This window comes from Meleagris gallopavo, chromosome 29 (assembly GCF_905368555.1).
Source record: "Meleagris gallopavo chromosome 29, MGAL_WU_HG_1.1, whole genome shotgun sequence".
Taxonomy (NCBI): Eukaryota; Metazoa; Chordata; class Aves; order Galliformes; family Phasianidae; genus Meleagris; species Meleagris gallopavo.
The window spans coordinates 3,068,123-3,080,184 of NC_139432.1; the positions used below are offsets into that span (position 1 = coordinate 3,068,123).

Below are 12,062 nucleotides of genomic sequence, written 5' to 3' on the forward strand. Positions count from 1 at the left end.
CGGCGCTGCGCATGCGCACAGCGCGCCCGAGTCGCTCGGGCGACGGCGGGAACGCCATCCGGGCCCCGCCCACCCGCCGCGCAGCCAATCACCGCGCTCCACATCTGCTTGCATCACCGCTGGGGCAGCGCTCAGTGAAGGCCCCCAGCCCGGGGCTGACCCACGCGCTGCCTGTCTCCAGAAATCCCCGCAGCCGCGATCGTGGCCGAACCGCGACGGCGGCGACCTCGGAGAGGAGGCGGACGGTTTCGTTCGGCAGCTCCGGGATGGTTTTGCTCGATGTCTCGCGCCGCTCGCCCTCCCCCAGCCCCGCCGCGGATCCGGCAGCGCGATGGGCGGGGGCGGCAGGACCGGGCGGGTCCTGCGCGGCGGGCGGGCGCACGGTGAGTGTATGAGGCCGCCCGCTCCGCCGCCGCCGCCGGCCGCGCTGCGCGATGTGGCTTTGGACGTGGGCCCGGCGCTGAGCGGCCGCGCCGCCGCTATGGGAGCGAACGCGGGCGGCCCCGCGCTGCCCGAGCGCCTCCGCCTGCCCGTCTGCTTCCTGGGCGTCTTCGCCTGCTACTTCTACTACGGCATCCTGCAGGAGAGCATGTGAGCGGGCGCGGGGTCGGCCCGGGACTCGGGTTTTTCCCCGCGCCGCCGGCTCACCGTGTCCCGCTCTTGCAGCACGCGGGGGAAGTACGGCGACGGCGCCCGGCAGGAGAAGTTCACGTACGCGCTGAGCCTGGTCTTCATCCAGTGCGTCATCAACGCCGCCTTCGCCAAGCTGCGTGAGTCCGGGCCGCGCTCCGGGCTGCCGGCGGGGCTCCCCGCGCTCCGCGGCTCTGAGCGCCCTGAGCTCCGTCGCAGCCCTGACGCTTCTCCTCCCTCGCTCTCCCCGCAGTGATCCGTTTCTTTGACTCCGTCAGGGTGGATCGCACGCACGGCTGGCTGTACGCCGCCTGCTCGCTCTCCTATCTGGGCGCGATGGTTTCCAGCAATTCGGCCCTGCAGTTCGTCAACTACCCGACCCAGGTGAGCGTCGGCCGCTCCGGGAACGGAGCTCCGTTCGCCGGCCGGGAGCTGCCGCTGATGGCTGTGGGCTGCAGGCCGTGGCTGAGCACCGAGCCTTTGGTTCTGCGGTCGCTGTGTGGTGGGGCTTTGTTGGCTTTCCTGCAGGAGGTGCAGTGTGTCGGTGCTGGTCGGGTCGCCCTTGTGTTGCGCTCGCACTGCAGGCAGGTGGTGGGTGTGCAGGTTGGTAATGTGCTCTTTTTTTTGATAGGTCCTAGGCAAATCCTGTAAACCCATTCCAGGTAAGCAAATTAAATGTTTCTTTGTGTGTATTTCTGTGGGTTTCTCGTGTCCTTTGACCGATCCGAGGAGCTCAGCTGTAAAAACAGTGCTGTGTTGCAGGAACGGCAGCTGTGCGCCATTCGGCCCCGTGTTCTGTTCTATGGGCAGCTGTATTCCCACGTGAGGATGTGGGCTTCATGATGTCGCTTCTTTTGCAGTCATGCTTTTAGGTGTGACTGTGCTGAGGAAGAAGTACCCGCTGGCCAAGTACCTCTGCGTCCTCCTGATAGTCACAGGCGTGGCCCTGTTCATGTATAAACCCAAAAAGGGAGCTGGAGGTGACGACCACATCTTTGGCTACGGGGAGCTCCTTCTGGTGAGTGCTGCTGGAGTGCAGTGAGCTCAGGGCTGCCTGGTGGCAGCTCTGGGGAGGATGGAGCAGTGAGAGCTTTGTACAGCAAGAGCACCCTAACGCTGATGTGGAAATGCTTCCATGCAGTGGGCGCCTCATCGAGTTTGAAGGATGCATGTCTTTCTTTCTGTCTGTTTTGAGGTCGCATCATTGGTGTTTAACAGGTGTTTGGGATGTCTCAAACGAGGGGAGGGAGCTGAAGGTCTTCCCCTTAGAGAAGGTTTTGCTTTACTCATATCTCTGTCTCCCTTTGTCAGTTGCTGTCGCTGACCTTGGATGGGCTGACGGGTGTATCTCAGGACCACATGAGAGCTCACTATCAAACCGGCTCCAATCACATGATGCTGAATGTTAACCTCTGGTCCACCTTGTTCCTGGGAGCTGGTAAGGAACGCCCTGCACAAAGTACAGCCTGCCCTGCAGCGCCCTGTTCTGCTCCCTAAAGAACTTGGAACGCCTGTTGCAAAAGAACTTCAGTTTGTGTATTCGGTGTCTGGGTGCTCGGTGCAGCTCTTGTGATGCCCACCAGAGGACACTGCTTCACACACAGCTTAACTCCCAAACGTGAGCTCTGTGCTGAGCAGCTCTCCGTGCTGCTGGCTCCTGCTGCGTTATGAATGTGAACTGAGATTATGCTCTGTAGGCTGAGATTATGCTCGGGCAGCCTCTGGGTGAATAACTTCTCATCCCGCCCCTTCCCGCAGGGATCCTGTTCACTGGAGAGCTCTGGGAGTTCCTGAGTTTTACTGAACGTTATCCCAGCATCATTTACAATATCCTGCTGTTTGGCCTGACGAGTGCACTGGGTCAGGTAAGCTTCCATTGTTCTGCAGCCTTCGCTGGGGTTTGTTTGCACAGCTGGGAGATGGCAGAGGAAAGTTGCCTCGCTTTCTGTTACTTTGGTTATTGCTGCTTTCCATGTAGGCTACCATAAAATTAAATTGGTTATATGGAAGTAAGCGGGAGTTGAAAAATGTTCTTTCAGCTCTGGCTGTGTGGGTGAAAATACGATCCGTGCTGTACCTTTTTGTGATGAAAAGCACCTGTTTGTTTTTCAGAGCTTTATTTTCATGACGGTGGTTTACTTCGGACCTCTGACCTGTTCCATCATCACCACGACACGCAAGTTCTTCACCATTTTAGCATCCGTCATTCTGTTTGCCAATCCCATCAGCACCATGCAGTGGGTGGGGACGGTCCTGGTGTTCCTGGGTAAGTCTGGGCAGCAAATCTGAGCTCTTCCTTCTGTTAACATAAATAACCCACAGCGGGGGGGGCAGCTGTAAAAGATGCTGGTCAGAAAATAGAACTGTATGGAATGCTTCTGATGGAAGAGTGTGCTACAGCCTTAGCAGAGCAGGGGAAGAAGAAGAGCCCTTCTGTGCACACGGATTGTTTTGTCTCTTTGCAGGCCTTGGACTTGATGCCAAATTTGGAAAGGGAGTAAAGAAGACATCGCATTGAGGAGATGGTGGATCTCCGCTGTTGGAATGGACTTTTAATTTATTGTCTTGTACCTCAAAGTCTGTTATGAAACTGGACTCAGGATAGGTAATTAGTAGGGGAATGTTTGGATTTTTTGTTTTAGTTTTTTAATTACAAATTGCTTCAGTTTTAACTGTAATCAAGTATTATGGTTTTTTTTCTGTAATCAAAGGTGCAGTACTAGATCCTAGCAGCAGGATGAAATTCTTGCCTTAACAGAAAAAAAAAAAACCCTTCATATCTTTATTAAAGAAAAGGAAACAATGGCCACTTCTCCAGGACTTTAATTTCAGTACTTGGCTGACGGCGGGGAGGCAGAGCACAGCTTTCTCCAAGGAGAGCTGTCAGAATGATGTTAGCATGGTGCAGCCTGGGAAGGTCCCGGATTAAATGCCTGTGCTGAAGATAACCCTCTCTCCTGGTTGATTGTATCATTATTTTTTTCCATAATGGAGCAGCCTGGAGCATTCTGCTATTGACATGTGTTGCACTGTATTCTTCACCTGAGCCCTTCTGAACAGGCAACCCTGGGCATATGTAAAAATGTACAGGAAATCTGTTTAACCACTGGGGTTAAAATTAATTCTTTTCATCTCCCCCTGCAGAGGAAGGAACAGGAACCTCTGCTGCTAAACTCGTGCCAAGGTTGTGTGACAACAGCTTCTAAATGTTGAAAGGGCCCTTGTTAATTAACCAGTGTCGTGGTGAGCTTTCGCTGACACCCGCTCCTGGGCGCAGACTGGGTCCCCAGTGCTGTGGGGGGAGGAGCTGTTATCATAATGATGCCTTCAGAGTTGGAGAGCAGAATTCTCCACAGAACAAACTTTACACATGAAAGCACGTTTACACCAGCTGTCGCTTGGTCTCCATCTGTTCTGTGGCTTTGGCCTTTTGCCCCTCCAGATGGGATCTTGATCTCTTTACTGAGCGGCTGTTGTAAGCCTCCCTTTCCAGCCCCTTCTACCCCCACCCCTGCAGTATTTCTTACAACTTTTTTGGACTCAAATTTGTTTTTCATTTAATCCGTCTTGTTATCCTATAGCGCTACTCAAACAACACATTTCTTGCAGAATTAAACCTGAGGATATTAAAGGGTTTTTTTCTGTCACTCTCACCTCCTTGCTGATTCGTGTTGCCTTAAAGGTCAAATGCTAAGTAGCAAACAAATGTGTTCTCAGTAGTAGAGAACCATGAAATAAAAGCTGCTGTGATTTAACTCCATGGATACTGCTTGATGAACATCGTGCTGGCATCTGCTGCTGTATGAAGATCCCAGCTTCCCTGAAAACTGTTATCCTTCACAATTACATTCAAGGTAATTAATTGCCATTTCGTAAATGGGAGCAGAAATATTGAGTGACTTGTACTGTGTGATAGACAGCACTGAATTATGGTGTTGTCTTGGTGGCAAAGGCATCTTTTCTCTATTTGTAGGACTTGGGATAGAGGGATAGAGGGACTAAGGGATAGAGGAGCGTATTTTAAATTTAGCCAGTTCTCAAATTGAGTACCCAGAATCAGCAGAAACACTCACAGTTCTGCAGACTTGTTTTTCCTGTTATTAAATAAGTAATCTAATGGAGGGACTGTGCAAAACACAAACACCTGAGAAATGCCATATAAATTACTTCCTCAGCCGTGTTCCTCCACGAGATCAGGAAAATTATTCAGACACATCACCTGTTAATTTCCAAACCACCACTCTACTCTAGAGATCTTGCTGCAAATAAAATGGAAATGACTCTATTTCGATTCCACAGAAGTAGATTGCTTATTAGCTGGAGTTCTTTAGTCACCATTGCTCCTAAGGAAGTGTGTGATCAGAAATTTACAGCACCTCGAGCCAAGTTACTTCCTGAAGACTGGGTGAGAGGAGGTAACTTCCAAACTACTTTTCTGTATGTGTTAGAAAGACCACTCTCTTCCTGAGCTTTTCTCCTCTTCTTGCCCCGAGTTTAGCTGTAGCTCTAGGAGAAAGGGTGTCTAATTGAAAAGAAGAAAAGAAAAAAAAAGACTTAGCATTGCTAAATGATTCCTGAACCATGGAAAAGAAGCTATCGTGGGCTCAAGGGATGTTTTCTCAGACCCACAGGTCTGTCTGTCCTCTTCTCCATGCCACAGCAGCCTGGAGGACTGGCAGAAATTAAAAAGCTGGGAGCTTTCTAGGGCCTATTTTCTAAGCCAAGATTTGTCTTTCCCAGTATCTTCAACTTGTCTGTATTCAGAGCACAGACGTGAGGATCAGCCTGCCAAGAAGGAAGAAAATAAAGGAGATTTTCTCTCCTGATTTCTGCAGGCTGCCTTGACCCACTTTAGCTCTAAAGCCTATTCCTGGTATGGCTCCAACTTGGTTCTCACTGCACCTCCACATCTTAGTAAGAAATTCTTAAAGTCGGCTCTTGTGCTAACCCTGAGTCTGAATCTTTTGGATTTCCTTGGACAGCTTGCTGTCTTTGCTCCAGACCTCATGTACTGTGAGATCCCAGAGGAGGCTGCAAAAGCAATTCAAGAAGCTATTTTCAAATCAGCGCTGGCTTTTTTCATGGCTGATTTTAACAGCGCTGCCACAGAACAGGTCTCCAGCTTTGAGCTGCCAGGAGGGCTGCTGCAATAGCTCTCCCCAGTGACAGACTGATTACCACGTTCTCAGAAGCCTGCCTGGTGGCTTCTGCTGTATGTTCCTGCCTGACTTCAGCTATCTCCAGATAAATACAAGGAAACTCCAAAGGAACCGGGTTTACTACCTAATAAAGTTTTCATCCTGTCTTACTTTGTATTATTGGAAGTGTAAGTTCCTCTTGGAGGCACCTTTTGCAGAGGAATAGCTGTTAAACTGTTTTGTCAGCTCTGTTCTTTTTTTATAAACAATGGCAGTGTTTTCAACCCGAGGGCAGAAGGCAGAAATTCAATCAGAATGCTCGGATTTCTGATGGAGTGTAGGAAAGGCTTTCCGTCTTCAACTAAGAGATGAGTAATCAACAAAACATTTACGATTTATTCTGGCTTTTCTAGATACTGCATAACACCTCGTGTGTGGCTATGCAAAGGAATCTTTAACTTAACTACTGCTGTCCAGTTGTGTTTTGCTGATAAGCGTCTTGTGGTAGCGTGGGCTGTAAATTCATCAGAAGTGTAGAGGTGTTGAGGATTGACGAGCAGCACCTGTGTTCTCTGCCAGCAGTCTGGGCTTTGCCTGTTCTGCTGCATTGCTTTGCACGTCTCTGCTTTTTGAGATACTCCCCATTTCATCACAGATAAACTAAGTGAATTACAAAATAATGATTATATATATATATTATATATATATAATGTATATTATATATATAATTTGGGTTTTTTTAGGGTGGTGTGTTTGATTTGTCACTTATTTTTCTTTCCTCAGCTCCAAGCAATAGCTTTATTGTGATAGTGGACTATTTTCCAAAATGAAATCTGAGGTGTAAACACTTTGCAGTCAAGATGGCATCTGAACACTCACTGTATGTTTTCAGCTGGAGTTGCCTTGCCAAGGAGTTACTAAAGCGAAATCTTGAGGCTTGCTCCTTCATTACAGATGAGTGGCCTTTCTCTGAGGAGAAGGGAACTCAGTCAAGTAGGGCTTGAATTTAAGTGCCTTAGAAAAAGACCTGCAAGTGCAAAACACAAAGGTCAGACAAATTAGGCAGCCATTCCATCTTGCCTTTTTCCCTTGGGTCTGAAGTGCCAGCCCAGAGTCCCCTTATGAGTCAGGCAGTTACCAGCAGGGGGAACTCTTCTTTCAATAATTTTCAAGAAATATGAGAAGAAAGCAACATAAAAATGGTCCTTGCCTAATTAGCAATAGGACTGTACTTCCAAAGTCCTTGGTTTACAGTAAAAGTATCACGTGGAAATCAAAGTCTTCCTCCACTTTTATTCTGCTTAATTTTTTGATATTCAGCAGACTACGCTGGAGTTGTTCGAAGCTTCGAGACAATGTCTTCAGCAGGACAGCTCTCCATTGCAGACATACGCCTTTAAATGTGCATTTCCTACCTGTCCTCTTGTCCTGGGATAACACAGATAGCTGCCTTCGTGCACAGCAGCAGCCAGAGGCTCTGCAGTTGATGTTTGCAAAAACATTTCTGCCAGAATTCTCCTAGGAACCTTGTCAGTTGTTGGTGGTTCCAGGGAGATGAGAGTCATGCTCACACTGAGAATAAACAGCAGACAACACTGCGGCAGTGTTTGTGCCTGTTGTCTCGCCAGGAGGAACTCGGTGATGTATGAGCGAAGAAAGGTGAAGTTCTATTTCATACCTAACTGAGACATGGCGTTCACAGGGGGGAAGGCTTGGCAGCTGCTTTCCTTTTCCTTTCATCTTCCTTGCCTTTATGAGTTCCCTCTGCAATTCCATCAACAGATGTTTTAAAATAGCGTTTAGAGTGCATATAGACTAGCTTAGATGTACCGTGTGCGCGTGCATTTGGAGGTGCACTGAGTGTTTAACAGTGGTAATCTGCTGGTCACGGGATAGTAAAGACTCGTGCTTAAATGACAACAGTTTGAGGGATAACGAAGCTACCAGTGCTGCTTTGAAATTGATGAGTTACCAATGTTACAGACGCTACTAAAAAAAAACCCATCGCCCTAATGGTAAATGTTAAGAACAACTGGGATCTGTTCTGTGTCACTCAGTTAAGGCTCAGTGGTTGTGTGAGCTTAACACGCCGGCCTCCACAAGCTCTTGCAAAGGAAACAAGAATTCCTATTGGGTTTCTCAGACTGAAAAGTACACGAGAATCAGCCATCTACTGGGGAAAAACATGCCAGCTTTGGAGTCCCATTTCAGCATGTGGAGAGTGTCAGGGCAGGAGGGAGCAGATGTGTGTCTGAAACGGGTATTCTCATAACATTTCATACTTAGAGTTACAGTGCATAACTAACAGCATTGCAGCAATGGTGAGAAGATGCATGTGAAGAACAGGAAGGACTGTAATTACCTCAGACTGAATCTGCTACAGTTGGATGTCACTGCGCAATGAGGTGTTTACAGTTTTAAATATTTTAAAGAAAAAAAAATTAAAATGCAAATGGCATTTAAGGCTGGAGAAATTAAACATTCCAAGGCAATAAAATCCCAGCCCCCGTGTACATTTAAACAGCAAAGATCATTATCTTCATCTTCTGTGGTCACGGGTAAAGCAGGCAGCTGAGTTTGTATCTCCTGGCAGTTTCATTGCCTGACACTCATTAGCTAAACTTCTCAAAATCACTTCTCAGAACAATGCAAACTGTTTTCCAGGCAAATATAGCCTCTCTTGTTCATTATCGGCTTTGAAGAGCTGGACCTGCTTTCAAGAAAAAATGTGCAAGTTCCTTCTCTGAAGTTATTCTCAGAACTGTAGCGTGACTTTCTCCCAAGGTCTTGGCAAATCTCATTTAGGGAATGTGATAGGCTGTAATTTGTTAATTTGTTTTACAGTGAACGTGGCAGGAAAGACAAAATCTTGGTCTTAGGATTGAGGAAGAGAAGGCCCATCCAGATGGGCAGATCCTGCCCCTGCTTCCTGCCCTGCGTGGCAGTGCAGAACCCCAGCAGCTAACTGCATTTCTGTACGAACAGCTGGGCTGAAGGAGTGTTCACATCCACATCTGGAGAGATCTAAAACTCAGAACACAAAAAGCACAACTGAATGACAGTCTTCACTAATGAGGGCTGGATTTATCAGCTGGATGTTTTAAATTAGTGCCTAGTTTTAACATAAGCTTCATTTTATCTGGGCTAAGGATAATGTTACAAGACCACAATCTGTAGATCTATATCCAAATATATACAGTACATCCAAAATATCAAAAAGGGAGAACCTTACTTCTGGTCAGGCTTTGTGACTTCTGAATGCTTGGTTTTGAAATCATTTCTCCAGAAAACAATTTTCCATGCAATAACTGAACGCAGCTTCCAATGAAATTAAAGATTGGGCTACTCATTACTGCCATTCTGGCTGCAGTAACTTAATGCAGTAATAGTCATTGCAAGACTGCTAATGAGAAGGCATGAACAAAGAACTGATTAGCTCTGATTAGTTCTGTAAGAACATTCTAGAGTAGCATCACTTAAATCAGAGTGCTAGAATTTGTACAATAAAGTGCATGGTAACAGCTAACATTAACCTTCATTGTGGTCAAAACCAGACACTGAGAGAGCTCTCCTCTTCCACCAGCATGAAAATAAAACCAGACTTAGCATCAGGAGTCAGAACAAGATGGCAGCTCAGTAACTGAAACACTGAACAACTCTCGTCTGTGGATACTTCCAGAATCCATACCTGTTATTCCCTGCAAGGTCCAGACTGCAAATCCACATTTACATTTCCCTTTTTACATCACTTTTCACTGTCCTCTGCCTTTTTCTTAGTTGATTCACCTTTTCTTTTCTTCCCCAGCTATTTGAGCCCTTTAAGCTCATTCATACTTTCTCTCCGTGCTCCACAGAGTGAATCTTACCCTGGATTCACAAGTCTTTTGTACAATTATCTCTCTGTACCTGCAGAAGTGGAAAACAGCAGTGATAAAAACTTTAAACTCTGCTCAGTCCACTCCCGCTTCAGAAGATTGCTGTGATAACATTGAAGATTGTTTATGAAGAAAAGGAGATTCGGATGAATTCGAAGAGTTTCGACAGTGTTCTGAGCTCCTCTACTCTGCAGGTGCTAGCAGAGTTAACAGCATCTTAGAGAAAGGAAAATAATTTCACAGACCATTAGGGCTGGTGGGAAGCAGCAGGATCAGGTTTTAATGAATACAGGATCAAAAGCATCTTAAAGCAAAACAGCCCCGAAAACAGGAGCAGGCTCATCAGGGAAGATAGGAGATGCTTCTAACGAGAAACAAAGGACCAACTCAAAGACGTTTGGGAGTCACTTTCTCACAATTGCGCATTTTAAAGTATAATTTACTCTTCTCAAAAATTAGCTTTGATACGTTTCCAATACATGTAAAAATAGCACTACAAACAGATTCCCTCCAATTCAAGCTTCCAAGTCAGAATCCTTCCAAAGGTCAAGATTCTTTACACAGTGTTTGTTTTCTCACAATTAAAACTAGATTTGAATCACAGCGACAGTGCCGAAGTTAAACTGTCTTAAAGTGTTTTGAAGTCAGGCAAGCAAACTGGCAGCGTGCAAAGCTTTGGGTCTGTGTGTGGAAGGCGGCTGTCCCACCACTACTGGCAGGCGTTTCTCACAGAGGTGCTGATCGTGGCTGTGTTTTGTAGGGCTGTGTTTTGTGACTGTAGGGCTGTTTGCACGTGGCAGCTCTGCTGGAGCGAATGTATCCTTTCCTGTTCCAAAGACATGGGTGCTGCTGGAGCCAAGCGCAGGGAAGGTCGGAGCAAAGTGAAACAAGCACTGTGTAAAGGAGTGCTGGTTCCCAATCCTGTATTTTTAATTATTATTATTTTAATATGAATAAGCTGCTCAACTTCTCTACACTTCAAAAACATTTTTTTTAAAGACAAGTTATATTCAGCTCACCTTCCCCCTTGGTGCAACACTGAGGATTAGTTAATTGGTACAACAGCTTGAAAAAAGTCTTTAATTATTATTTGATTCATAGTTAAGGAAAAGTCGGAGTACTGGACTCTGTCTAGCTCAGTATTTGCTATTCTGTTGCAAATTAATTTTTGAGGAAAAGTGATGCAAAAGAAAAACCCCCAGTTTCCTGTCCCTGGTGAATCCTCAGACTTGCTTGGTTCAAAGAAGCCTAGATCTCAGAAGCTTTTCCTTTCATCACCAACCATATCAGCACTTACTGTTCTCTACTGTGTTCTGCTAGTGCCAAAGCTTGGACTCCTGCAACAAGATAATAACAGTGTCAGCTTTGTACTGGGCTAGGGGAGAACGTGACATTTTCAAGAGGATGGAGAAGATACCCCAGCAGAAGTCAGACTGGAGGGATAACCTATTTGATTTTTAAATGGCTATGGCACAGATATTACTATTTCATAATGAAATAAAATAAAGTTGGTAATACCAACATTCTTTTTACATCCTAAATCAAGCAAACAGTAACCATATTCTTAAGCCAACAAATGATTCTATTACTTCTTGTGAACGCACCACAGCGTCCCTTCCGCATTGCTTGTGGAAAATGTGCTTCTTGGATTTCTCATCAGCATAAGAAGAGGTGAATCAAGTAACTCGCAGTATTTCTTTGGCTGTTGCATATATAAAAGCCTCATTAAGTCTCCCCAGCGACTGGAGATGGATTTTGTTTAGAATGGTTTTGTTTGTTTTTGTAACAAAGACAGCAAATACGGGAAATAATTAAATAACTGTGTTTTCATACTCTCCTGATCATCAGAAGCCTATATGAGATTTTAATTAGTGCTGCATTTTCAATAACTCTGTATCTGTACGTGTTGCAGATTCTTTCCTGGATAACAGGGAGATAATTATGAGAATCCTGTTTTTCAGCCTCTCACTAAAGGGATGGCTGATACATTTAATCATGATGTAGAAATGCTGGCAGCTTTCTCTGAGTTCAGCCTCTCTCTAATTACATTTCTAGATTTTTAGTAAATTGAAAGGGAAAATGTAGGAACAAAATAATTAAAACCAAAGAGGAAGTGAATATTAAAAAGCAGGAGCTATTTAAAATTCTCGCACACAACTCCTTCATGGACATCAGTTTAATCAGTTTCGCATGAAAATCAAGCTCACGTTTACACAAAGCACTTCCAAAGCTTATGCACTTTAGTATTCATTGGATCTTTCCATGCTGGAAAAAAAAATAAAATAAAATAACCTGTCTTGTATCATTCAGGTGATAGTGGGACTTACACCCAATACCCCCAAAGCCTTTGAGGATTTGGTACTCTCACATGCACATACTCCCATTAAACTTCCAAGGACCAAGCACTACCTGTGCCTAG

General features: G+C 45.8%; 1 protein-coding gene across 1 annotated transcript; it reads left to right on the forward strand.

The window, feature by feature from the left end:
• Positions 1-332: 332 nt before the first annotated feature.
• On the forward strand, positions 333-4,283 carry SLC35B1 (solute carrier family 35 member B1). Its single transcript, XM_010724573.4, has 9 exons — positions 333-591; positions 667-770; positions 884-1,014; positions 1,262-1,292; positions 1,491-1,648; positions 1,942-2,068; positions 2,389-2,495; positions 2,743-2,896; positions 3,096-4,283. Exons 1-9 carry the CDS (start codon positions 392-394, stop codon positions 3,146-3,148), a joined length of 1,065 nt encoding a protein of 354 aa, XP_010722875.2. The 5' UTR covers positions 333-391; the 3' UTR covers positions 3,149-4,283.
• Positions 4,284-12,062: the final 7,779 nt, after the last annotated feature.

Coding starts and splice junctions, on each gene's coding strand:
- SLC35B1 (XM_010724573.4), top strand. CDS start 392: ATGAGGCCGCCCGCTCCGCCGCCGCCGCCGGCCGCGCTGCGCGATGTG. Junction 592..666: donor GGCATCCTGCAGGAGAGCAT/GTGAGCGGGCGC, acceptor CCGCTCTTGCAG/CACGCGGGGGAAGTACGGCG. Junction 1,293..1,490: donor ATCCTGTAAACCCATTCCAG/GTAAGCAAATTA, acceptor CTTCTTTTGCAG/TCATGCTTTTAGGTGTGACT.